This window comes from Oncorhynchus masou, unplaced genomic scaffold (assembly GCF_036934945.1).
Source record: "Oncorhynchus masou masou isolate Uvic2021 unplaced genomic scaffold, UVic_Omas_1.1 unplaced_scaffold_2220, whole genome shotgun sequence".
In the NCBI taxonomy this organism is placed as follows: Eukaryota; Metazoa; Chordata; class Actinopteri; order Salmoniformes; family Salmonidae; genus Oncorhynchus; species Oncorhynchus masou.
Genome location: NW_027008694.1, coordinates 32,350 through 60,273, shown reverse-complemented (window position 1 = coordinate 60,273; position 27,924 = coordinate 32,350). Strand labels below are relative to the sequence as shown.

Genomic DNA, 27,924 nt, shown 5'->3' with positions numbered 1-27,924 from the left:
CCTTCTTTTGTTCCATTGACTACGTTGGAAGAGGATTTATGCCATTCCTGTTTTTTCATTAAAGAACTCTGTTTTCTGTTAAAACCGCTTTTGGGTCTTCACTCAAGTTCATAACAGAAGAATCAGACCAAGAATGGACCCAGCGGCTCCGGACCCTTTTCACTCCGCCGTCGAGATCCAGGGAGCGATGCTAGGCAGACACGAGGAGGAATTGTCTGCTGCTCGACATGCCGTTGAGACCCTGGCCGTCCAAGTCTCCGACCTCACAAGACAGGTTCACCAACTCCACCTCGATCCACCGCCCACTTCCAGGGTTTCCGAGTCTCCGGAGCCCAGGATCAACAACCCGCCGTGTTACTCTGGGGAGCCCACTGAGTGCCGCTCATTCCTCACTCAGTGTGATGTGGTGTTCTCTCTCCAGCCCAACACTTACTCCAGGAGCGCAGCCCGCATCGCCTACGTCATTTCTCTCCTTACCGGACGGGCGCGTGAGTGGGGCACGGCAATCTGGGAGGCGAGGGCTGAGTGTATTAACCAGTATCAGGACTTTAAGGAGGAGATGATACGGGTTTTTGACCGTTCTGTTTTTGGGGAGGAGGCTTCCAGGGCCCTGTCTTCCCTATGTCAGGGGAATCGATCCATAACGGATTATTCTATTGAGTTTCGCACTCTCTCTGCCTCTAGTGACTGGAACGAGCCGGCTTTGCTCGCTCGTTTTCTGGAGGGTCTCCTCGTCGAGGTTAAGGATGAGATCCTCTCCCGGGAGGTTCCTTCCAGTCTGGACTCCTTAATAGCTCTCGCTATTCGCATAGAGCGACGGTTTGATCTTCGTCGCCGAGCTCGTGGAAGGGAGCTCGCGTTCTCCGTTGCTCCCCTCTCCACATCACTGCCACCTGCCGCATCACTGCCACCCTCCTCCGCCGGCTCGGATGCTGAGCCTATGCAGCTGGGGGTATCCGCATATCGGCCAAGGAGAAGGAACGGAGAATCACCAATCGCCTCTGTCTCTACTGCGGCTCCGCTGGTCATTTTGTCACCTCATGTCCAGTAAAAGCCAGAGCTCATCAGTAAGAGGAGGGCTACTGGTGAGCGCAACTACTCAGGCCTCTCCTTCTGGATCACGCACTACCTTTCCGGTCCATCTCCGCTGGCCCGGTTCATCTGCTTCCTGCAGTGCCTTGATAGACTCTGGGGCGGAGGGCTGTTTTATGGACGAGACCTGGGCTCGGGAACATGACATTCCTCTCAGACAGTTAGGGGAGCCCACGGCCTTGTTCGCTTTAGATGGTAGTTCTCTCCCCAAGATTCAGCGTGAGACGCTGCCTTTAACCCTCACTGTCTCTGGTAATCATAGCGAAACCATTTCTTTTTTAATTTTTCGTTCACCTTTTACACCTGTTGTTTTGGGTCATCCCTGGCTAGTGCGCCATAACCCTTCTATTAATTGGTCTAGTAATACTATCCTATCCTGGAATGTTTCTTGTCATGTGACCTGTTTAATGTCTGCTATCCCTCCTGTTTCCTCTGTCTCTTCTTCACAGGAGGAGCCTGGCGATTTGACAGGGGTGCCGGAGGAGTATCACGATCTGCGCACGGTGTTCAGTCGTTCCAAGGCCACTTCTCTCCCTCCACACCGGTCGTATGACTGTAGTATTGATCTCCTTCCGGGAACTACTCCCCCGGGGTAGATTATACTCTCTGTCGGCTCCCGAACGTAAGGCTCTCGAGGATTATTTGTCGGTTTCGCTCCACGCCGGTACCATAGTCTCCTCCTCCTCTCCCGCCGGAGCGGGGTTTTTTTTTGTTCAGAAGAAGGACGGGTCCCTGCGCCCATGCGTGATTATCGAGGGCTGAATGACATAACAGTTAAGAATCGTTATCCGCTTCCTCTTATGTCTTCAGCCTTCGAGATCCTGCAGGGAGCCAGGTTTTTCACCAAATTGGACCTTCGTAACGCCTACCATCTCGTGCGCATCAGGGAGGGGGACGAGTGGAAGACGGCGTTTAACACTCCGTTAGGGCACTTTGAATACCGGGTTCTTCCTTTCGGCCTCGTTAACGCTCCAGCTGTCTTTCAGGCACTAGTTAACGACGTCCTGAGAGACATGCTGAACATTTTTGTTTTCGTTTACATGGACGATATCCTGATTTTTTCACCGTCTCTCTCGATTCATGTTCAGCACGTGCGACGCGTCCTCCAGCGCCTTTTGGAGAACTGTCTTTATGTGAAGGCTGAGAAGTGCACTTTTCATGCCGCCTCTGTCCCTTTTCTCGGTTCCGTTATTTCCGCTGAGGGCATTAAGATGGATCCCGCTAAGGTCCAGGCTGTCATTGATTGGCCCGTTCCTAAGTCACGCGTCGAGCTGCAGCGCTTTCTGGGCTTCGCTAATTTCTATCGTCGTTTCATCCGTAATTTCGGTCAGGTGGCAGCTCCCCTCACAGCCCTTACTTCTGTTAAGACGTGCTTTAAGTGGTCCGTTTCCGCTCAGGGAGCTTTTGATCTTCTTAAGAATCGTTTTTCATCCGCACCTATTCTTGTTACACCTGACATCTCTAGTCAGTTTGTTGTTGAGGTTGACGCGTCAGAGGTGGGCGTGGGAGCCATTCTTTCTCAGCGCTCTCTCTCTGACGGCAAGGTCCATCCTTGCGCGTTTTTCTCTCATCGCTTATCGCCGTCAGAACGTAACTATGATGTTGGTAATCGCGAACTGCTCGCCATCCGCTTAGCCCTAGGCGAATGGCGACAGTGGTTGGAGGGGGCGACCGTTCCTTTTGTCGTTTGGACTGACCATAGGAACCTTGAGTACATCCGTTCAGCCAAACGACTTAATGCGCGTCAGGCTCGTTGGGCTCTGTTTTTCGCTCGTTTCGAGTTTGTTATTTCTTATCGTCCGGGCTCAAAAAACACCAAGCCTGATGCTTTATCTCGTCTCTTCAGTTCTTCTGAGGTCTCCACCGACCCCGAGGGGATTCTCCCTGACGGGCGTGTTGTCGGGTTGACTGTCTGGGGAATTGAGAGGCAGGTAAAGCTAAGCACTCGCTCACACTCCGTCGCCGCGAGCTTGTCCTAGGAACCTTCTGTTCGTTCCCGTTCCTACCGTCCGGCCGTTCTTCAGTGGGCCCACTCTGCCAAGTTAGCCGGCCACCCCGGCGTTCGGGGTACGCTCGCTTCCATTCGCCAGCGTTTCTGGTGGCCCACTCGGGAACGTGACGCGCGTCGATTTGTCGCCGCTTGTTCGGTCTGCGCGCAGACTAAATCTGGGAACTCTCCTCCTGCCGGCCGTCTCAGACCGCTTCCCATTCCCTCTCGACCGTGGTCTCACATCGCTTTAGATTTTATCACCGGACTGCCTTCATCAGCGGGGAAGACAGTTATTCTTACGGTTGTCGATAGATTCTCTAAGGCGGCTCATTTCATTCCTCTCGATAAGCTCCCTTCTGCTAAGGAGACGGCTCAGATCATTATCGAGAATGTTTTCCGAATTCATGGCCTTCCGTCTGACGTCGTTTCCGACAGAGGCCCGCAGTTCACGTCTCAATTTTGGAGGGAGTTTTGCCGTTTGATTGGGGCTTCCGTCAGTCTCTCGTCCGGCTTTCATCCCCAGTCTAACGGTCAAGCCGAACGGGCCAATCAGACTGTTGGTCGCATTTTACGCAGTCTTTCTTTTCGGAACCCTGCGTCTTGGTCAGAACAGCTCCCCTGGGCAGAGTACGCCCACAACTCGCTTCCCTCGTCTGCTACCGGTCTATCTCCTTTTCAGTGTAGCCTCGGGTACCAGCCTCCGCTGTTCTCATCTCAGCTCGCCGAGTCCTGCGTCCCCTCCGCTCAGGCTTTTGTCCAGCGTTGCGAGCGCACCTGGAAGGGGGTCAGGTCGGCACTTTGCCGTAATAGGGCGCAGACTGTGAGGGCCGCTAATAAGCGTAGGACCAAGAGTCCTAGATATTGTTGCGGTCAGAGAGTATGGCTCTCCACTCAGAACCTTCCCCTTAAGACAGCTTCTCGCAAGTTGGCCCCGCGGTTCATTGGTCCGTTCCGTATTTCTCAGGTCATTAATCCTGTCGCAGTGCGACTTCTTCTCCCGCGCCATCTTCGTCGCGTTCACCCGGTCTTCCATGTCTCCTGTGTTAAGCCCGTTCTTCGCGCCCCCGCTCGTCCCTCCCCCCCCCCCCATCCTTGTCGAGGGCGCACCCATCTACAGGGTTCGTAAGATTTTGGACATGCGCCCTCGGGGCCGTGGTCATCAGTACCTAGTGGATTGGGAGGGGTACGGTCCTGAGGAGAGGAGTTGGGTTCCCTCTCGGGACGTGCTGGACCGTTCGCTGATCGATGATTTCCTCCGTTGCCGCCAGGTTTCCTCCTCGAGTGCGCCAGGAGGCGCTCGGTGAGTGGGGGGGGTACTGTCATGTCTTGTTATGTCTGTTCCTGTCCTTTCTCTTCACTCTGTCTCTCTCTGCTGGTCTTTTTAGGTTACCTTCTCTGTCTCTCATTATTCAGCTGTTCTACACTCTCCCTAACTAGCTCATTCACTCCTTCCCACCTGTTCTCTCTTCCCCCTCTGATTAGGTCTCTATTTCTCTCTCTGTTCCTGCTACTTTCAGTGTCTGATTCTTGTTTGTGTTTTTGATGCCAGAAGCAAGCTGTCGTCTCGTTTGCTTCCACCTTGTCCTATCCTGTCGGAGTCTGCCTGGCAGGTGTATCCTGCATTATACTACGTTCTTTTGTTCCATTGACTACGTTGGAAGAGGATTTATGCCATTCCTGTTTTTCATTAAAGAACTCTGTTTTCTGTTAAAACCGCTTTTGGGTCTTCACTCAAGTACATAACATGCTATTTCTGACACCTCTCCTTCTTTGGAAAATGGCTGTATGTTTTTCTGTGGCTAGGCGGTGACCTAACATAATCGCAAGGTGTGCTTTCGCTGTAAAGCTTTTTTTAAATCTGACACAGCGGCTGCATTAAGGAGTAGTTTATCTATATTTCCATGCATAACACTTGTATCTTTTATCAATGTTTATGATGAGTATTTCTGTAATTTGATGTGGCTCTCTGCACTTTCACTGGATGTTTGTTTGAGAATGCATTTCTGAACACACCAATTTCAAATGAGGTTTTTGGACAGAAAGAGTCACTTTATCGAACAAAACACACATTTATTGTGTAACATGGAGTCCTGTGAGTGCCATCTGATGAAGATCAAAAGGTTGGTGATTAATTTAATCGCTATTTCTGACATTTGTGAGGGCTCTCCTTGGCTGGAAAATGGCTTTATGGTTTTCTGTGACTAGGTGCTGACCTAACATAATCGTTTGGTGTGCTTTCTCCGTAAAGCCTATTTGAAATCGGACACTGTGGCTGGATTTACAAACAGTTTATCTTTAAAATGGTGTAAAATACTTGTATAGGTTTGAGGAATTTTAATTATGGGGTTTCTGTTGTTTGAATTTGGAGCCCTGCAATTTCACTGGCTAATGTTGCGAGGTGGGACACCACCGTCCCACATATTCCAGAGAGGTTAAATGGAATGCAATCAGGTTTTTATGACCACAGCACTGTTTCAGCAACATTGAAGGTTTTAAATGACATCCACTGTGCTCTTGATAGGAAGTTACATTGTGTGTCTGTTTTTATTGATTTGTCGAAGGCTTTTGACACCATGGACCATGCTGTGTTAGTGCAAAGGTTAAAATGTTGTGGAATTACTGGTCATGCTCTAGATTGGTTTATAAATTACCTATCAAATCGTTCACAATGTGTAATGGAGGATGGTTGTAAATCTGAGTCCATAGAGTTGTGCTCAGGTGTTCCGCAAGGTTCTATTTTAGGCCCACTGTTGTTCATTTTGTATATCAACAACATTGGGGATCTTATTGAAACAGTGGATGTTCATTTTTATGCAGATGATACTGTTCTTTATACAAGTGGTAGTAGGTTATCTTTAGCTTTTGAAAATGCCAAAAGAGCAATTGACACCATACAACAGAATCTGTATGATTTAAAGCGGATTCTAAATTCAGGTAAAACAAAATGCATGGTATTGTCAAATGCCAGGCATGTTACTAATCATGTCAATGCTACATTGGCTGGACATACTATAGAGCAAGTTAAAGTGTACAAATATTTGGGTGTGTGGGTTGATGATAAACTGAGCTTCACTGTGCATGTAGAGAACTTGATAAGGAAGCTCAAGCTGAAAATAGGATTTTATTAACGGCATAAGGCTCGTTTTTCTTTTGAGGCCAGGAAGGAGCTGGTAGGATGTACAATACTGGCATCAGGCTTGTTTTTCTCTGGAGGCCAAGAAGGAGCTGGTATGATGTACATTACTGGCGGTTTTAGATGTTTAGTGATGTTATATATATGCAGGCCTCAGCCACGACCCTGAGAGCACTTGATTCAGTGTATCATGCAGCCCTCAGGTTCATTACCAATCAGAAACGTCTAACACATCATTGTGATCTCTACAGCGCTGTTGGCTGGTCGTCATCTACCTTGCGTAGGCTTAAACACTGGTATACACTGGCCATATTGAATAAAATGCCATTTTATCTCAAGTTCTTTTTTAGTCAGGTCAGTAAATAAATATCTATTACGGTCCCATTCTCATTTGCGTCTAACAGTACCAAAAATTACAACAGGTCATGGTAGAAATAGTTTTAGTTACTTAGCTCCGTGGTCCTGGAATTCTCTCCTGAACATTTTAAAATGTGATGATCTAGTTTCGTTGTTGGATTTTAAACACTTGATCAATGTATATATCATAGAAGAGTGTAATTGTCTTTAGGACAGCTGTTTTTAGTCAAGATGTTTGTGTTTTTAAAAGTAAAATGTTTTTGTCGTACTGTATGTGTGTTTATAGTTTTGTTTAATGTTGTGTTAGGGTATGTGTGTTAGTGTATGTAAGTTGTTTTGTCTGGAACGTGGTTCCCCCTGCTGCTATTGGACCACGTCTCTCTTGGAAAAGAGATGTTCTCTCAATGAGAAAAACCTGTATAAATAAAGGGCCAAATAAAATAATAGTTACAGGTATAGTTATAGGTATCGTTATCGCTATAGTGGTGTTACCTTTGGCAACATGAGAGTGTTGGTAAGATACATGGTGTTGTTACCTTTGGCAACATGAGAGTGTTGGTAAGATACATGGTGTTGTTACCTTTGGCAACATGAGAGTGTTGGTAAGATACATGGTGTTGTTACCTTTGGCAACATGAGAGTGTTGGTAAGATACATGGTGTTGTTACCTTTGGCAACATGAGAGTGTTGGTAAGATACATGGTGTTGTTACCTTTGGCAACATGAGAGTGTTGGTAAGATACATGGTGTTGTTACCTTTGGCAACATGAGAGTGTTGGTAAGATACATGGTGTTGTTACCTTTGGCAACATGAGAGTGTTGGTAAGATACATGGTGTTGTTACCTTTGGCAACATGAGAGTGTTGGTAAGATACATGGTGTTGTTACCTTTGGCAACATGAGAGTGTTGGTAAGATACATGGTGTTGTTACCTTTGGCAACATGAGAGTGTTGGTAAGATACATGGTGTTGTTACCTTTGGCAACATGAGAGTGTTGGTAAGATACATGGTGTTGTTACCTTTGGCAACATGAGAGTGTTGGTAAGATACATGGTGTTGTTACCTTTGGCAACATGAGAGTGTTGGTAAGATACATGGTGTTGTTACCTTTGGCAACATGAGAGTGTTGGTAAGATACATGGTGTTGTTACCTTTGGCAACATGAGAGTGTTGGTAAGATACATGGTGTTGTTACCTTTGGCAACATGAGAGTGTTGGTAAGATACATGGTGTTGTTACCTTTGGCAACATGAGAGTGTTGGTAAGATACATGGTGTTGTTACCTTTGGCAACATGAGAGTGTTGGTAAGATACATGGAGATGTAGGTCTGAGACACGTTCACTATCAGTCTGGTGGACATGTAGAGAAACGCTACCTGGACAGGACAGAAGGAAAATACAGGAACTATTAACATGGGCTGAAAACACCCCTATTAACATGGGCTAAAAACACCCCTATTAACATGGGCTAAAAACACCCCTATTAACATGGGCTAAAAACACCCCTATTAACATGGGCTAAAAACACCCCTATTAACATGGGCTAAAAACACCCCTATTAACATGGGCTAAAAACACCCCTATTAACATGGGCTAAAAACACCCCTATTAACATGGGCTAAAAACACCCCTATTAACATGGGCTAAAAACACCCCTATTAACATGGGCTAAAAACACCCCTATTAACATGGGCTAAAAACACCACTATTAACATGAGCTAAAAACAGACAAAGCAGTGTTGTGTCTGCAAAATGTCAACAGAAATATATTCAGTTTATTTGTCATATGTATATACAAAGAAAAACTAAGTTGAGCAATCCTACTGCCGGAGATTGAAACAAACAACCCTGATTGGAAGTACACTGAGCATCGAATCCAGAGCGGATGCTGAGTATCAGATCAAAATGCTGTTGAAATCCAACCAGCTGTTGAATCGGACTTAAAATCTCTCGATTCCAAAATGGCAGGAGTGTTTCAGTGTTACCTGGTAAAAGGAAGGCTGTTGCAGCCAGCATTTCCACCTCAGCAGCGACTGGACGGGGGCGGCAGCCTGAGGGCGAGGGATAAGGGGCCGGCGCTCTCCTCTCTCTTCTTCTTCATCCTCCTCCTCTTCTCTCTTCTCTTCCCCTGCTCCCCCCTTCTCTTCCCGTGTGCCCAGGTGAAAGAGGACAGAGAAAAGAGCACCGATACCCAGCACGATGAGGCTCAGGTTCTGAAAGAAAAAATAAAATAGAGAATGAAAAGTACCAATGAATGGACGTAAATATGTCCTCTTCATCTCCTCCCTGAAGTTGTCTACTATTGTTGTACATTTATTTATTTTTAATAACGGTGTTCAAAAGACATACTGAAGGTGTAGCATGAGCCTACAGTGCATTTCAACAAGCACTTCCTATTACAAACATGTGGAAGAAGATAACATCATCATCAAGATAATGAGTTGTGAATGGTTGTGGTTATACGCACAATCTTTAAAAAAAGTTTAAGATAAAATTGTATCATGAATTTGCATTAACTATACAGGAAACAATCTGAGGCCAACTCTGATCTACTCATCAATGGGGTAATGTATGGCTCTACTCACCCTGAATATAGGGATATCTGTGAGGTAATGTATGGCTCTACTCACCCTGAATATAGGGATATCTATGAGGTAATGTATGGCTCTACTCACCCTGAATATAGGGATATCTATGAGGTAATGTATGGCTCTACTCACCCTGAATATAGGGATATCTATGAGGTAATGTATGGCTCTGCTCACCCTGAATATAGGGATATCTATGGGGTAATGTATGGCTCTACTCACCCTGAATATAGGGATATCTATGAGGTAATGTATGGCTCTACTCACCCTGAATATAGGGATATCTATGAGGTAATGTATGGCTCTGCTCACCCTGAATATAGGGATAACTATGAGGTAATGTATGGCTCTACTCACCCTGAATATAGGGATATCTATGGGGTAATGTATGGCTCTGCTCACCCTGAATATAGGGATATCTATGAGGTAATGTATGGCTCTACTCACCCTGAATATAGGGATAACTATGAGGTAATGTATGGCTCTGCTCACCCTGAATATAGGGATATCTATGAGGTAATGTATGGCTCTACTCACCCTGAATATAGGGATATCTATGAGGTAATGTATGGCTCTGCTCACCCTGAATATAGGGATATCTATGAGGTAATGTATGGCTCTACTCACCCTGAATATAGGGATATCTATGGGGTAATGTATGGCTCTGCTCACCCTGAATATAGGGATATCTATGGGGTAATGTATGGCTCTACTCACCCTGAATATAGGGATATCTATGAGGTAATGTATGGCTCTGCTCACCCTGAATATAGGGATATCTATGGGCCCCAGGGTCTCGGTGAGAGAGGGGTCCTCGTCTGATCCAGTTTGGAAGTGGAACAGCAGATAGGCCACAGCGTACACTGTTATATTGGCCATCACTGTAAACGCATACCTGGAATAGCAGAACAAGAGAGAATATTTTGCCATTTTAAAAAGCTCATTTCCTGCAATTCTACACATTTTGCCATGTCTTGTGTGTGTTCATGTGCTATTCCCGAAACGGCTAAACGCCTTTTATTCTCGCTTCGAGGCAAGCAACACTGAAGCATGCATGAGAGCACCATTTAACATCGATGGGGCTGTAGTGGAGCGGGTCGAGAGTTTGAAGTTCCTTGCTGTCCACATCAACAAACTGTCATGGTCCAAACACACCAAGTAAGTCGTGATGAGGGAACAACACCTTTTCCCCCTCAGAAGACTGAAAAGATTTGACATGGGACCCAAGATCTTCAAGAAGATTTATTACAGCTGCACCATCGAGAGCTTCCTGACCGGTTGCATCACTGCCTGGCAACTGCTCAGCAGCCGACCATACGGCGCTACATAGGGTTGTGCGTTGTTAGAGGTTCACCTAGGGGGTCATGATAGGGGCTGGACCAAATGTTTGATGTATTAGAATAATTGACTATGTTGTATTAATAGAAGCGGAAGGGTTATGAGACCCCTCCCTCCTTACATTTATAGGATCCTGGACTACAGAGTAACACTATATATACAATATGAGGTTTAATATTGTTCCACACTACTTTTCTGGTCTTTCTGCCTCTTCTAAGAGCAACAGTCTGAGAAATGTTTGACTGTAGAGACAGAACTCTATAAGAGATAAGGGACCAGTCAGACATCCCACTATAAATCAACTTGGACATTATTTACTGCTAAGTATTTAGATAACACTAAAAACCTTGATTATATAGCTGTGTAGGCATGGCTTTGGTCTCATGAGTAGAAGGTAATGACGTAGGCAGTGACATCACTAAGGCTGGACTTCAGGTTTAATAAAAGCAACTTCTATTTTGCAGAACTTACTCGGAAACATGCGTGCTCGGTTCCTGATTGTCCATTTCTGTCTGCAATTGCATTAATAAAGGTTTTTGAATGATTTAATTAAAGATATTGTCATAATGCTAAATTCACCAATGATGATTGACAAGGAACCGGAAACAAACCCTAACAGCGTACAGCCCAGTACATCACTGTGGCCAAGCTTCCTGCCATCCAGGACCGCTGTACTAGGTGGTGTCAGAGGAAGGCACAAAAATTGTCAAAGACTCCAGCCACCTTAATCATAGACGGTTCTCTCTGCTACCGCACGGCAAGCGGTACCGGAGCGCCAATTCTAGGACCAAAAGGCTTCTTAACAGCTTCTACCCCCCCAAGCATCAGACTCTTGAACAATTAATCAAATGTCCCCCTGGACTATTTTCATCGACACAGCCCCCCTCTGTTTTTACACTGCTGCTACTCGCTGTTTATTATCTATGCATAGTCACTTCACCCCCAACCTGTACCCCCTGCACACTGACTCGGTACCGGTACCCCCTGTATATAACCTCCACACTGACTCGGTACCGGTACCCCCTGTATATAGCCTCCACACTGACTTGGTACCGGGACCCCCTGTATATAGCCTCCACATTGACTCTGTACCGTAATACCCTGTATATAGCCTCCACATTGACTCTGTACCGGTACCCCCTGTATATAGCCTCCACATTGACTCTGTACCGGTACCCCCTGTATATAACCTCCACATTGACTCTGTACCGGTACCCCCTGTATATAGCCTCCACATGGACTCTGTACCGGTACCCCCTGTATATAGCCTCCACACTGACTCTGTACCGGTACCCCCTGTATATAGTCTCCACATTGACTCTGTACCGTAACACCCTGTATATAGCCTCCACATTGACTCTGTACCGGTACCCCCTGTATATAGTCTCCACATTGTACCGGTACCCCCTGTATATAACCTCCACACTGACTCAGTACCGGGACCCCCTGTATATAGCCTTCACATTGACTCAGTACCGGGACCCCCTGTATATAGCCTCCACACTGACTCAGTACCGGGACCCCCTGTATATATCCTCGTTATTGTTATTGTGTTAATTCTCCCTTTTAAATTTTTTTTTTTTACATTTTATTTAGTAAATATTTTAACTCTATTTTCTTAAAACTGCATTGTTGATTAAGGGCTTGTAAGTAAGCATTTCACTGTAAGGTCTACACCTGTTGTATTCGGCACATGTGACGAATTAAATTTGATTGACCATGCAGACTGAATGTGTCTCATGGTCCAGGAACAACACGTGGTCCTTGAGTGACAGGGGGCGGGGCTAGGGCGGGGCTAGGTCTGTGTGGAAAGCGGCATGGAGAGAGAGATAACTGAAGTAGCCAAGTAAACCTTAAAAATGTATGTTACACACAGCGTATCCCCTTTAACAAACCAAACACACACAAAAAAACATTATCAAAGCGAAAATAAAAACCCAAACCTGTCCGTGCATTAATACCGGTATATCGTACAATATGGTATACCGCCCATGCTCCATCCTGGTTGTTATTTACCTGTAAGCAGTGAGCTCCACCCTGGTTGTTATTTACCTGTAAGCAGTGAGCTCCATCCTGGTTGTTATTTACCTGTAAGCAGTGAGCTCCACCCTGGTTGTTATTTACCTATAAGCAGTGAGCTCCACCCTGGTTGTTATTTACCTGTAAGCAGTGAGCTCCACCCTGGTTGTTATTTACCTGTAAGCAGTGAGCTCCACCCTGGTTGTTATTTACCTATAAGCAGTGAGCTCCATCCTGGTTGTTATTTACCTATAAGCAGTGAGCTCCATCCTGGTTGTTATTTACCTATAAGCAGTGAGCTCCACCCTGGTTGTTATTTACCTGTAAGCAGTGAGCTCCACCCTGGTTGTTATTTACCTGTAAGCAGTGAGCTCCACCCTGGTTGTTATTTACCTATAAGCAGTGAGCTCCAACCTGGTTGTTATTTACCTATAAGCAGTGAGCTCCACCCTGGTTGTTATTTACCTATAAGCAGTGAGCTCCATCCTGGTTGTTATTTACCTATAAGCAGTGAGCTCCACCCTGGTTGTTATTTACCTGTAAGCAGTGAGCTCCATCCTGGTTGTTATTTACCTGTAAGCAGTGAGCTCCATCCTGGTTGTTATTTACCTGTAAGCAGTGAGCTCCACCCTGGTTGTTATTTACCTGTAAGCAGTGAGCTCCACCCTGGTTGTTATTTACCTGTAAGCAGTGAGCTCCACCCTGGTTGTTATTTACCTGTAAGCAGTGAGCTCCACCCTGGTTGTTATTTACCTGTAAGCAGTGAGCTCCACCCTGGTTGTTATTTACCTGTAAGCAGTGAGCTCCACCCTGGTTGTTATTTACCTGTAAGCAGTGAGCTCCATCCTGGTTGTTATTTACCTATAAGCAGTGAGCTCCACCCTGGTTGTTATTTACCTGTAAGCAGTGAGCTCCACCCTGGTTGTTATTTACCTGTAAGCAGTGAGCTCCACCCTGGTTGTTATTTACCTGTAAGCAGTGAGCTCCACCCTGGTTGTTATTTACCTGTAAGCAGTGAGCTCCACCTTGGCGTGTTCGCAGGACACCAGCTCAGGGATGAGTGACAGGTGTGAGATCTGCGTGGCAGCCCAGCCGAACTGGAAGATGATGATGAATGGGATGAAGTACGTCAGGCTGACCCACTGAGAGGTGTACTGGTCACACCCCAGACACTGATTAAAGATGAACGCAAAGGACATCAGCACACTGACCGTACCTGGAGAGGGGCAGGGGATGTTACTGTTGACGTGTGTGTATCTCACTTCCCTTTACCAACAGTAGCCTTGTCAGTCATGACAATAAAGCTTCTTACTCTGAACCGAATCCAATAAATAAAGAGGGGAGCAAGGTTAGCTCTATGAAGACCTAACACAGCCCACAGGAAGGGGAATGAGGTTAGCGCTATGAAGACCTAACACAGCCCACAGGAAGGGGAATGAGGTTAGCTCTATGAAGACCTAACACAGCCCACAGGAAGGGGAATGAGGTGAGCTCTATGAAGACCTAACACAGCCCGCAGGAAGGGGAATGAGGTTAGCTCTATGAAGACCTAACACAGCCCACAGGAAGGGGAATGAGGTGATCTCTATGAAGACCTAACACAGCCCACAGGAAGGGGAATGAGGTTAGCTCTATGAAGACCTAACACAGCCCACAGGAAGGGGAATGAGGTGAGCTCTATGAAGACCTAACACAGCCCACAGGAAGGGGAATGAGGTGAGCTCTATGAAGACCTAACACAGCCCACAGGAAGGGGAATGAGGTGAGCTCTATGAAGACCTAACACAGCCCACGGGAAGGGGAATGAGGTGATCTCTATGAAGACCTAACACAGCCCACAGGAAGGGGAATGAGGTTAGCTCTATGAAGACCTAACACAGCCCACAGGAAGGGGAATGAGGTTAGCTCTATGAAGACCTAACACAGCCCACAGGAAGGGGAATGAGGTGAGCTCTATGAAGACCTAACACAGCCCACAGGAAGGGGAATGAGGTTAGCTCTATGAAGACCTAACACAGCCCACAGGAAGGGGAATGAGGTTAGCTCTATGAAGACCTAACACAGCCCACAGGAAGGGGAATGAGGTGAGCTCTATGAAGACCTAACACAGCCCACAGGAAGGGGAATGAGGTGAGCTCTATGAAGACCTAACACAGCCCACAGGAAGGGGAATGAGGTGAGCTCTATGAAGACCTAACACAGCCCACAGGAAGGGGAATGAGGTGAGCTCTATGAAGACCTAACACAGCCCACAGGAAGGGGAATGAGGTGAGCTCTATGAAGACCTAACACAGCCCACAGGAAGGGGAATGAGGTGAGCTCTATGAAGACCTAACACAGCCCACAGGAAGGGGAATGAGGTTAGCTCTATGAAGACCTAACACAGCCCACAGGAAGGGGAATGAGGTGATCTCTATGAAGACCTAACACAGCCCACAGGAAGGGGGAATGAGGTTAGCTCTATGAAGACCTAACACAGCCCACAGGAAGGGGAATGAGGTGAGCTCTATGAAGACCTAACACAGCCCACAGGAAGGGGAATGAGGTGATCTCTATGAAGACCTAACACAGCCCACAGGAAGGGGAATGAGGTTAGCTCTATGAAGACCTAACACAGCCCACAGGAAGGGGAATGAGGTGATCTCTATGAAGACCTAACACAGCCCACAGGAAGGGGAATGAGGTTAGCTCTATGAAGACCTAACACAGCCCACGGGAAGGGGAATGAGGTTAGCTCTATGAAGACCTAACACAGCCCACGGGAAGGGGAATGAGGTGAGCTCTATGAAGACCTAACACAGCCCACAGGAAGGGGAATGAGGTTAGCGCTATGAAGACCTAACACAGCCCACAGGAAGGGGAATGAGGTTAGCTCTATGAAGACCTAACACAGCCCACAGGAAGGGGAATGAGGTGAGCTCTATGAAGACCTAACACAGCCCACAGGAAGGGGAATGAGGTGAGCTCTATGAAGACCTAACACAGCCCACAGGAAGGGGAATGAGGTGAGCTCTATGAAGACCTAACACAGCCCACAGGAAGGGGAATGAGGTTAGCTCTATGAAGACCTAACACAGCCCACAGGAAGGGGAATGAGGTTAGCTCTATGAAGACATAACACAGACCACAGGAAGGGGAATGAGGTCACAGCCCAGACACAGGAAGGGGAATGAGGTCACAGCCCAGACACAGGAAGGGGAATGAGGTCACAGCCCAGACACAGGAAGGGGAATGAGGTCACAGCCCAGACACAGGAAGGGGAATGAGGTCACAGCCCAGACACAGAAAGGGGAATGAGGTCACAGCCCAGACACAGAAAGGGGAATGAGGTCACAGCCCTGGAGCCCTCATCCCTCATCCCTGGAGGGAGAGCGAAGGCGTTGTGCAAACATTGATGTGCAGGCTTATATCCCAGCCCAGCACTGACACACCTGAATCAACTAATCTAGGGCTTGATGATTTGTTTTAGCAGCTGTGTTAGTGCTGGGCTAGAACAAAAGCCTGCACACCCAGTGGGTCTCATGCAGGAGCAGGCCTGATCATCACAGCCCACTGATCCCAGGTAGGGTGTAGGTTTTCTGTGGCAACCAACAACTTACCGCTGGTTTGGTGCTTGTTCACTGGGACGATTCTAACTGGAACATTCCCCCCTCGTAAGCAAGCTACGCAAACCAGCCAATAAGATGCCATGTTGAGTAGGTGACGGCAAGACAAACTCAAACCAAAAACCCATTGGCTTAACAATAAAGTGGCAAGGGGAATCACCAATATAACCCTGTTACATATAGTAACCTGATAGCACATAGCTGTCTGGTAACCTGATAGCACATAGCTGTCTGGTAACCTGATAGCACATAGCTGTCTGGTAACCTGAATTGCACATAGCTGTCTGGTAACCTGAATTGCACATAGCTGTCTGGTAACCTGATAGCGCATAGCTGTCTGGTAACCTGAATTGCGCATAGCTGTCTGGTAACCTGATAGCGCATAGCTGTCTGGTAACCTGATAGCGCATAGCTGTCTGGTAACCTGATAGCGCATAGCTGTCTGGTAACCTGATAGCGCATAGCTGTCTGGTAACCTGATAGCGCATAGCTGTCTGGTAACCTGATAGCGCATAGCTGTCTGGTAACCTGATAGCACATAGCTGTCTGGTAACCTGATAGCACATAGCTGTCTGGTAACCTGATAGCGCATAGCTGTCTGGTAACCTGATAGCGCATAGCTGTCTGGTAACCTGATAGCACATAGCTGTCTGGTAACCTGATAGCACATAGCTGTCTGGTAACCTGATAGCACATAGCTGTCTGGTAACCTGAATTGCACATAGCTGTCTGGTAACCTGATAGCACATAGCTGTCTGGTAACCTGAATTGCACATAGCTGTCTGGTAACCTGATAGCACATAGCTGTCTGGTAACCTGAATTGCACATAGCTGTCTGGTAACCTGATAGCACATAGCTGTCTGGTAACCTGATAGCACATAGCTGTCTGGTAACCTGAATTGCACATAGCTGTCTGGTAACCTGATAGCACATAGCTGTCTGGTAACCTGAATTGCACATAGCTGTCTGGTAACCTGATAGCACATAGCTGTCTGGTAACCTGAATTGCACATAGCTGTCTGGTAACCTGATAGCACATAGCTGTCTGGTAACCTGAATTGCACATAGCTGTCTGGTAACCTGATAGCACATAGCTGTCTGGTAACCTGATAGCGCATAGCTGTCTGGTAACCTGAATTGCACATAGCTGTCTGGTAACCTGATAGCACATAGCTGTCTGGTAACCTGAATTGCACATAGCTGTCTGGTAACCTGAATTGCACATAGCTGTCTGGTAACCTGAATTGCACATAGCTGTCTGGTAACCTGAATTGCACATAGCTGTCTGGTAACCTGAATTGCACATAGCTGTCTGGTAACCTGATAGCGCATAGCTGTCTGGTAACCTGATAGCGCATAGCTGTCTGGTAACCTGATAGCACATAGCTGTCTGGTAACCTGATAGCACATAGCTGTCTGGTAACCTGATAGCACATAGCTGTCTGGTAACCTGAATTGCACATAGCTGTCTGGTAACCTGATAGCGCATAGCTGTCTGGTAACCTGAATTGCACATAGCTGTCTGGTAACCTGATAGCACATAGCTGTCTGGTAACCTGAATTGCACATAGCTGTCTGGTAACCTGAATTGCACATAGCTGTCTGGTAACCTGATAGCGCATAGCTGTCTGGTAACCTGATAGCACATAGCTGTCTGGTAACCTGATAGCACATAGCTGTCTGGTAACCTGAATTGCACATAGCTGTCTGGTAACCTGAATTGCACATAGCTGTCTGGTAACCTGAATTGCACATAGCTGTCTGGTAACCTGATAGCACATAGCTGTCTGGTAACCTGATAGCACATAGCTGTCTGGTAACCTGATAGCACATAGCTGTCTGGTAACCTGATAGCACATAGCTGTCTGGTAACCTGATAGCACATAGCTGTCTGGTAACCTGAATTGCACATAGCTGTCTGGTAACCTGATAGCACATAGCTGTCTGGTAACCTGAATTGCACATAGCTGTCTGGTAACCTGATAGCACATAGCTGTCTGGTAACCTGAATTGCACATAGCTGTCTGGTAACCTGATAGCACATAGCTGTCTGGTAACCTGAATTGCACATAGCTGTCTGGTAACCTGATAGCACATAGCTGTCTGGTAACCTGATAGCGCATAGCTGTCTGGTAACCTGAATTGCACATAGCTGTCTGGTAACCTGATAGCACATAGCTGTCTGGTAACCTGAATTGCACATAGCTGTCTGGTAACCTGAATTGCACATAGCTGTCTGGTAACCTGAATTGCACATAGCTGTCTGGTAACCTGAATTGCACATAGCTGTCTGGTAACCTGAATTGCACATAGCTGTCTGGTAACCTGAATTGCACATAGCTGTCTGGTAACCTGAATTGCACATAGCTGTCTGGTAACCTGATAGCGCATAGCTGTCTGGTAACCTGATAGCGCATAGCTGTCTGGTAACCTGATAGCGCATAGCTGTCTGGTAACCTGAATTGCACATAGCTGTCTGGTAACCTGAATTGCACATAGCTGTCTGGTAACCTGAATTGCACATAGCTGTCTGGTAACCTGAATTGCACATAGCTGTCTGGTAACCTGAATTGCACATAGCTGTCTGGTAACCTGAATTGCACATAGCTGTCTGGTAACCTGAATTGCACATAGCTGTCTGGTAACCTGAATTGCACATAGCTGTCTGGTAACCTGAATTGCACATAGCTGTCTGGTAACCTGAATTGCACATAGCTGTCTGGTAACCTGATAGCGCATAGCTGTCTGGTAACCTGATAGCGCATAGCTGTCTGGTAACCTGATAGCGCATAGCTGTCTGGTAACCTGATAGCACATAGCTGTCTGGTAACCTGATAGCGCATAGCTGTCTGGTAACCTGATAGCGCATAGCTGTCTGGTAACCTGATAGCACATAGCTGTCTGGTAACCTGATAGCGCATAGCTGTCTGGTAACCTGAATTGCACATAGCTGTCTGGTAACCTGATAGCGCATAGCTGTCTGGTAACCTGAATTGCACATAGCTGTCTGGTAACCTGAATTGCACATAGCTGTCTGGTAACCTGAATTGCACATAGCTGTCTGGTAACCTGAATTGCACATAGCTGTCTGGTAACCTGAATTGCACATAGCTGTCTGGTAACCTGAATTGCACATAGCTGTCTGGTAACCTGAATTGCACATAGCTGTCTGGTAACCTGAATTGCACATAGCTGTCTGGTAACCTGAATTGCACATAGCTGTCTGGTAACCTGATAGCGCATAGCTGTCTGGTAACCTGATAGCGCATAGCTGTCTGGTAACCTGATAGCGCATAGCTGTCTGGTAACCTGATAGCACATAGCTGTCTGGTAACCTGATAGCGCATAGCTGTCTGGTAACCTGATAGCACATAGCTGTCTGGTAACCTGATAGCGCATAGCTGTCTGGTAACCTGATAGCGCATAGCTGTCTGGTAACCTGATAGCGCATAGCTGTCTGGTAACCTGATAGCGCATAGCTGTCTGGTAACCTGAATTGCACATAGCTGTCTGGTAACCTGATAGCACATAGCTGTCTGGTAACCTGATAGCACATAGCTGTCTGGTAACCTGAATTGCACATAGCTGTCTGGTAACCTGATAGCACATAGCTGTCTGGTAACCTGATAGCACATAGCTGTCTGGTAACCTGAATTGCACATAGCTGTCTGGTAACCTGATAGCGCATAGCTGTCTGGTAACCTGAATTGCACATAGCTGTCTGGTAACCTGAATTGCACATAGCTGTCTGGTAACCTGAATTGCACATAGCTGTCTGGTAACCTGAATTGCACATAGCTGTCTGGTAACCTGAATTGCACATAGCTGTCTGGTAACCTGAATTGCACATAGCTGTCTGGTAACCTGAATTGCACATAGCTGTCTGGTAACCTGAATTGCACATAGCTGTCTGGTAACCTGATAGCGCATAGCTGTCTGGTAACCTGATAGCGCATAGCTGTCTGGTAACCTGATAGCGCATAGCTGTCTGGTAACCTGATAGCACATAGCTGTCTGGTAACCTGATAGCGCATAGCTGTCTGGTAACCTGATAGCGCATAGCTGTCTGGTAACCTGATAGCGCATAGCTGTCTGGTAACCTGATAGCGCATAGCTGTCTGGTAACCTGATAGCGCATAGCTGTCTGGTAACCTGATAGCGCATAGCTGTCTGGTAACCTGAATTGCACATAGCTGTCTGGTAACCTGATAGCACATAGCTGTCTGGTAACCTGATAGCACATAGCTGTCTGGTAACCTGAATTGCACATAGCTGTCTGGTAACCTGATAGCACATAGCTGTCTGGTAACCTGATAGCACATAGCTGTCTGGTAACCTGAATTGCACATAGCTGTCTGGTAACCTGATAGCGCATAGCTGTCTGGTAACCTGATAGCACATAGCTGTCTGGTAACCTGATAGCGCATAGCTGTCTGGTAACCTGATAGCGCATAGCTGTCTGGTAACCTGATAGCGCATAGCTGTCTGGTAACCTGAATTGCACATAGCTGTCTGGTAACCTGAATTGCACATAGCTGTCTGGTAACCTGAATTGCACATAGCTGTCTGGTAACCTGATAGCACATAGCTGTCTGGTAACCTGAATTGCACATAGCTGTCTGGTAACCTGATAGCACATAGCTGTCTGGTAACCTGATAGCGCATAGCTGTCTGGTAACCTGATAGCACATAGCTGTCTGGTAACCTGATAGCACATAGCTGTCTGGTAACCTGATAGCACATAGCTGTCTGGTAACCTGATAGCGCATAGCTGTCTGGTAACCTGATAGCGCATAGCTGTCTGGTAACCTGAATTGCACATAGCTGTCTGGTAACCTGAATTGCACATAGCTGTCTGGTAACCTGAATTGCACATAGCTGTCTGGTAACCTGATAGCACATAGCTGTCTGGTAACCTGATAGCGCATAGCTGTCTGGTAACCTGATAGCACATAGCTGTCTGGTAACCTGATAGCACATAGCTGTCTGGTAACCTGAATTGCACATAGCTGTCTGGTAACCTGAATTGCACATAGCTGTCTGGTAACCTGATAGCACATAGCTGTCTGGTAACCTGAATTGCACATAGCTGTCTGGTAACCTGATAGCACATAGCTGTCTGGTAACCTGAATTGCACATAGCTGTCTGGTAACCTGATAGCGCATAGCTGTCTGGTAACCTGATAGCGCATAGCTGTCTGGTAACCTGATAGCGCATAGCTGTCTGGTAACCTGATAGCACATAGCTGTCTGGTAACCTGATAGCACATAGCTGTCTGGTAACCTGATAGCGCATAGCTGTCTGGTAACCTGATAGCGCATAGCTGTCTGGTAACCTGAATTGCACATAGCTGTCTGGTAACCTGATAGCGCATAGCTGTCTGGTAACCTGATAGCGCATAGCTGTCTGGTAACCTGATAGCACATAGCTGTCTGGTAACCTGATAGCACATAGCTGTCTGGTAACCTGATAGCGCATAGCTGTCTGGTAACCTGATAGCGCATAGCTGTCTGGTAACCTGATAGCACATAGCTGTCTGGTAACCTGATAGCGCATAGCTGTCTGGTAACCTGATAGCACATAGCTGTCTGGTAACCTGATAGCGCATAGCTGTCTGGTAACCTGATAGCACATAGCTGTCTGGTAACCTGAATTGCACATAGCTGTCTGGTAACCTGAATTGCACATAGCTGTCTGGTAACCTGAATTGCACATAGCTGTCTGGTAACCTGAATTGCACATAGCTGTCTGGTAACCTGAATTGCACATAGCTGTCTGGTAACCTGATAGCACATAGCTGTCTGGTAACCTGATAGCACATAGCTGTCTGGTAACCTGATTGCACATAGCTGTCTGGTAACCTGAATTGCACAAACTACCAAGGACCTGTCTGGCAGCACCTGAACGCAGGCATGTGGCCTGTGTTGTGAACTCACTTCCTTATGAATGACTCAGCTTAAAGTTTGGTCACAAGACTACAAGTGTTCAGTTCAACACATGTTATTGGCAAGGTAACATAATAGCCTTTCTTGTCCTTTTATTGTGGGCCTAGAATGGTACGGAATACATACATTGGCAATTGTAAGATCCAAAAAGTACATAATTTGACTAATTCATAATTGTATTATAATTACAGTGTAGCAATCAACCAAGGCACCAATATGAAACAGGTATTCACTCACCCACTAAATGCCATGTCTTCCTCTTGCCGTATGTCCCACACCCCGGGGTCCGGTCCGACTCGTAGCCGATAAGGGGTGTGCAGACCCCGTCCGCTATCTGCCCCACCAGCAGTAACACACCTGCATAGGTGTTCTGAAAGCCCAGCACGGAGTGGTAGTACACCAACAGGTAGGTGAACCACATAGACGCACACAGATCGTTCAGAAAGTGTCCCACAGCGTAACTCAGCCGCTGACAAAAAGGCAGAGACCTCGGTGTATAGTCTGACATGATTGTTTCGAGAATATTAGGTTATTTTCTGAAAAATATATCTATTCTAATTATAGTTAAATTGTTTTTGGAAGATATTTTGATTAACTAATATGTTCGCCTAAATATACGATCAAATAGGTTATCTGAATACTCAACAAGCAAAAATAGAATTCCACATTGAAAACAAATATTAGGTCCTACTTGTGTGAGTACAGATCGTTATTCCCCAACATGTCCGTGTCCATCTGATCACACGGTGCCAGTTTCCTTACGATCAAGCTGACTGTTATAAAGAGAGAAAAAAAATCTCTATATATATTCAGGCACCTAACAAAACACCTCAACCACTGTCCTTACCTCAGCCAACCCCGTAACCAGATTACGGTTAACTTGTTAAAGTAAAGTAACGCCTCGCCACTTCCCCATTCATTACATATATCACCCGTTTCACAGACATATCTCGGTAGTCGATTTAGAGACAATACGGATTGAATTCCAACGATATTCGCCGGCTCGTTATTCTTTGGAGTAAACATACACTATGATGCTGTTTCATGACAACAACAATGTCCGACAGCGTTCCGGTGAAATGAAGGGAAAGACTGGGGCCCCTTTCCCGTTCTGGACCAATAGGAACGCAGGTTTGCGCTCCTCACACGTGATGCTGACAGATGTTTTTCCGGAAGTGGGATGACTTCATTCCTGATACACAAGTTCATTTGCATCTGTAAAACATTGTTTTTTTCTCAATTTAAAAATCAGATAAAAATACATTGTTCAAACTTTTCATTACATTATTTTGTGATTGATTTAAGTTTAGAACAACACGTATAGGTTTTCTGTGCTAGATAATAGAATACAAGTATTGTGATTGATTTATGTTTAGAACAACACGTATAGGTTTTCTGTGCTAGATAATAGAATACAAGTATCTCTAATTGGATACTGAAAGTGATTTCATCACTCAAGTCTAGACTCAGTCCAGTGAGCAACTATTTCCCACACAGGGTCAGAGTACATCACATGTTTTACTCTGAAGAGCTTTGTCAGCGTTCCTCATGTTTTTAGTCTGAAACAAAGGTAATGATTATTTTGTCACAAGATGACTGTCCTGTATAACCTTGGCTTACCCACTCATCACTTTTACTAGGAGAATGTCAATATCGTAGGTCTGTGTGGGAAGCGACCATATAAAGTTGTTTTTACAATGCAAGTCTGCCTGTCTAGATAATACCAGATATAGTAACAGGTTTTGAGAATGCTTATACATTTTGAAAATCGACAAGATATGAAAGCCTTAACATTTGTTGTATTTTGAAATGGGACGTATGTATTTTTTACTTAACTAGGCAAGTCAGTTAAGAACAAATTCTTATTTACAATGACGGCCTACCCCGGGCCAAACCTAGAAGACGCTGGGCCAATTGTGCGCCGCCCTATGTGACTCCCAATCACGGCCGAATGTGATGCGGCCTGGATTCGAACCAGGGACTGCAGTGACGCCTCTAGCACTGAGATGCAGTGTCTTAGACCACTGCACCACTCGGGAGTATTACTTTAATACCTCTACAGGATCAGTGTCCTTCCACCGGGACAGTTGAGCTCACGTGCACTAATGTGACTAGCATGACAGTTGTAAGTAACAACAAACTTTACAGGACATAGACATGTCTTATATGGGCAGAAAGCTTACATTAGTGTTAATCTAACTGCACTGTCCAATTTACAGTTGCTATTACAGTGAAATACCATGGTATTGTTTGAGGAGAGTCCACAACAACAAACCCTTTGTCACAGCAACTGGTTTGATACATTCACCTCTGAAGGTAAATAATGTACTTACGTTCAGTAATCTGGCTCTGATTTGTCATCCTGAGGGTCCCAGAGATAAAATGTAGCATATTTTGTTTGATAAAATGTAGTAACTGGGTTCTCCAGTTTGATCCCCTGCTGTCTCTGGCTCCACACCCACCCCGCGCGGCCATCTAGATGTGGGAAAGTTTGTGTATACGCTAATGATCCATCATGTATGACATTCCTGGTAGTGTGTACATTTAAATGTATTTCCATAGCATTTTTGTATGTTCTCTATAGTTATGTACTTGAAAATGTATCAATTGACCAATTCGGCACATAATATTGTCCAGTATTGCTGAAACGTTGCATATACTGCTGCCACCTAGTGTCCAAAATCTAAATTGCACCTAGACTGAAATAAGCATGATGGCCCTTCTTTTGCATTTCCAAGATGAGAAAAAAAAGTGCATGTTTTTTGGTTTGTATTATCTTTTACCTGATCTATTGTGTTATATTCTCCTACATTAATTTAAAATTTCTACAAACTTCAAAGTGTTTCCTTTCAAATGGTATCAAGAATATGCATATCCTTACTTCAGGTCCTGAGCTACAGGCAGTTAGATTTGGGTATGTCATTTTAGGTCATTTTAGGTGTCCAATCCTTTTAATCTGGCACAAACTAAAACTTGCAGGTAACTGATTTGAACAAGCAACATAAAACCCATAAACACATAGGTGTCTGTCCCAAATGCACCCCATTCCATTTATAGTACACTACCTTTGACCAGGGACCATAGTACTCTGCTCAAAAGTAAATGATCCCAGAATTCCATGTTCTCTTTATTTCTCCAAAGTGCAATTTTAAAGAAGAAATTAAATATCTGTTTCTCTCAATCCATCCTCAGTACCTGAGACCAGCCACCACATCCATCCTCAGTACCTGAGACCAGCCACCACATCCATCCTCAGTACCTGAGACCAGCCACCACATCCATCCTCAGTACCTGAGACCAGCCACCACATCCATCCTCAGTACCTGAGACCAGCCACCACATCCATCCTCAGTACCTGAGACCAGCCACCACATCCATCCTCAGTACCTGAGACCAGCCACTGTCAAACACCACATCCATCCTCAGTACCTGAGACCAGCCACCACATCCATCCTCAGTACCTGAGACCAGCCAGTCAGACACCACATCCATCCTCAGTACCTGAGACCAGCCACCACATCCATCCTCAGTACCTGAGACCAGCCAGTCAGACACCACATCCATCCTCAGTACCTGAGACCAGCCACCACATCCATCCTCAGTACCTGAGACCAGCCACTGTCAGACACCACATCCATCCTCAGTACCTGAGACCAGCCACCACATCCATCCTCAGTACCTGAGACCAGCCACCACATCCATCCTCAGTACCTGAGACCAGCCACCACATCCATCCTCAGTACCTGAGACCAGCCACCACATCCATCCTCAGTACCTGAGACCAGCCACCACATCCATCCTCAGTACCTGAGACCAGCCACCACATCCATCCTCAGTACCTGAGACCAGCCACCACATCCATCCTCAGTACCTGAGACCAGCCACCACATCCATCCTCAGTACCTGAGACCAGCCACCACATCCATCCTCAGTACCTGAGACCAGCCACCACATCCATCCTCAGTACCTGAGACCAGCCACCACATCCATCCTCAGTACCTGAGACCAGCCACCACATCCATCCTCAGTACCTGAGACCAGCCACCACATCCATCCTCAGTACCTGAGACCAGCCACCACATCCATCCTCAGTACCTGAGACCAGCCACCACATCCATCCTCAGTACCTGAGACCAGCCACCACATCCATCCTCAGTACCTGAGACCAGCCACCACATCCATCCTCAGTACCTGAGACCAGCCACCACATCCATCCTCAGTACCTGAGACCAGCCACCACATCCATCCTCAGTACCTGAGACCAGCCACCACATCCATCCTCAGTACCTGAGACCAGCCACCACATCCATCCTCAGTACCTGAGACCAGCCACCACATCCATCCTCAGTACCTGAGACCAGCCACCACATCCATCCTCAGTACCTGAGACCAGCCACCACATCCATCCTCAGTACCTGAGACCAGCCACCACATCCATCCTCAGTACCTGAGACCAGCCACCACATCCATCCTCAGTACCTGAGACCAGCCACCACATCCATCCTCAGTACCTGAGACCAGCCACCACATCCATCCTCAGTACCTGAGACCAGCCACCACATCCATCCTCAGTACCTGAGACCAGCCACCACATCCATCCTCAGTACCTGAGACCAGCCACCACATCCATCCTCAGTACCTGAGACCAGCCACCACATCCATCCTCAGTACCTGAGACCAGCCACCACATCCATCCTCAGTACCTGAGACCAGCCACCACATCCATCCTCAGTACCTGAGACCAGCCACCACATCCATCCTCAGTACCTGAGACCAACCACCACATCCATCCTCAGTACCTGAGACCAGCCACTGTCAGACATCACATCCATCCTCAGTACCTGAGACCAGCCACCACATCCATCCTCAGTACCTGAGACCAGCCACTGTCAGACACCACATCCACCCTCAGTACCTGAGACCAGCCACCACATCCATCCTCAGTACCTGAGACCAGCCACCACATCCATCCTCAGTACCTGAGACCAGCCACCACATCCATCCTCAGTACCTGAGACCAGCCACCACATCCATCCTCAGTACCTGAGACCAGCCACCACATCCATCCTCAGTACCTGAGACCAGCCACTGTCAGACACCACATCCATCCTCAGTACCTGAGACCAGCCACTGTCAGACACCACATCCATCCTCAGTACCTGAGACCAGCCACCACATCCATCCTCAGTACCTGAGACCAGCCACCACATCCATCCTCAGTACCTGAGACCAGCCACCACATCCATCCTCAGTACCTGAGACCAGCCACCACATCCATCCTCAGTACCTGAGACCAGCCACTGTCAGACACCACATCCATCCTCAGTACCTGAGACCAGCCACTGTCAGACACCACATCCATCCTCAGTACCTGAGACCAGCCACCACATCCATCCTCAGTACCTGAGACCAGCCACTGTCAGACATCACATCCGTCCTCAGTATTTATGTATTTCTTTCCTGTCCTGACACATTGTTATTCTGTATTTCTTTCCTGTCTGTATGACACACTGTTATTCTAGAGTTCCTGTCTGTATGACACACTGTTATTCTGGAGTTCCTGTCTGTATGACACACTGTTATTCTGGAGTTCCTGTCTGTATGACACACTGTTATTCTGGAGTTCCTGTCTGTATGACACACTGTTATTCTGGAGTTCCTGTCTGTATGACACACTGTTATTCTGGAGTTCCTGTCTGTATGACACACTGTTATTCTAGAGTTCCTGTCTGTATGACACACTGTTATTCTGGAGTTCCTGTCTGTATGACACACTGTTATTCTGGAGTTCCTGTCTGTATGACACACTGTTATTCTGGAGTTCCTGTCTGTATGACACACTGTTATTCTGGAG

At 46.6% G+C, this 27,924-nt stretch overlaps 1 protein-coding gene across 2 annotated transcripts in view; it reads right to left on the bottom strand.

Annotated features, from left to right (window-relative positions):
- Positions 1-23,171, bottom strand: part of LOC135533107 (major facilitator superfamily domain-containing protein 12-like) — a 38,083-nt gene extending 14,912 nt beyond the window's left edge. The window contains exons 1-6 of one of the 2 annotated variants that reach the window (XM_064960517.1): positions 22,762-23,171; positions 22,308-22,539; positions 13,524-13,734; positions 9,924-10,056; positions 8,559-8,786; positions 7,857-7,949 (exon numbers count right to left, since the gene is read on the bottom strand). In XM_064960517.1, coding sequence (XP_064816589.1) covers positions 7,857-7,949; positions 8,559-8,786; positions 9,924-10,056; positions 13,524-13,734; positions 22,308-22,491 — 849 coding nt within the window. In that variant the 5' untranslated portion in view covers positions 22,492-22,539; positions 22,762-23,171. Of the gene's footprint in view, positions 1-7,856; positions 7,950-8,558; positions 8,787-9,923; positions 10,057-13,523; positions 13,735-22,307 lie in introns of both variants that reach the window. The other variant, XM_064960516.1, reaches the window with a different exon arrangement.
- Between the last annotated feature and the right edge of the window lie 4,753 nt (positions 23,172-27,924).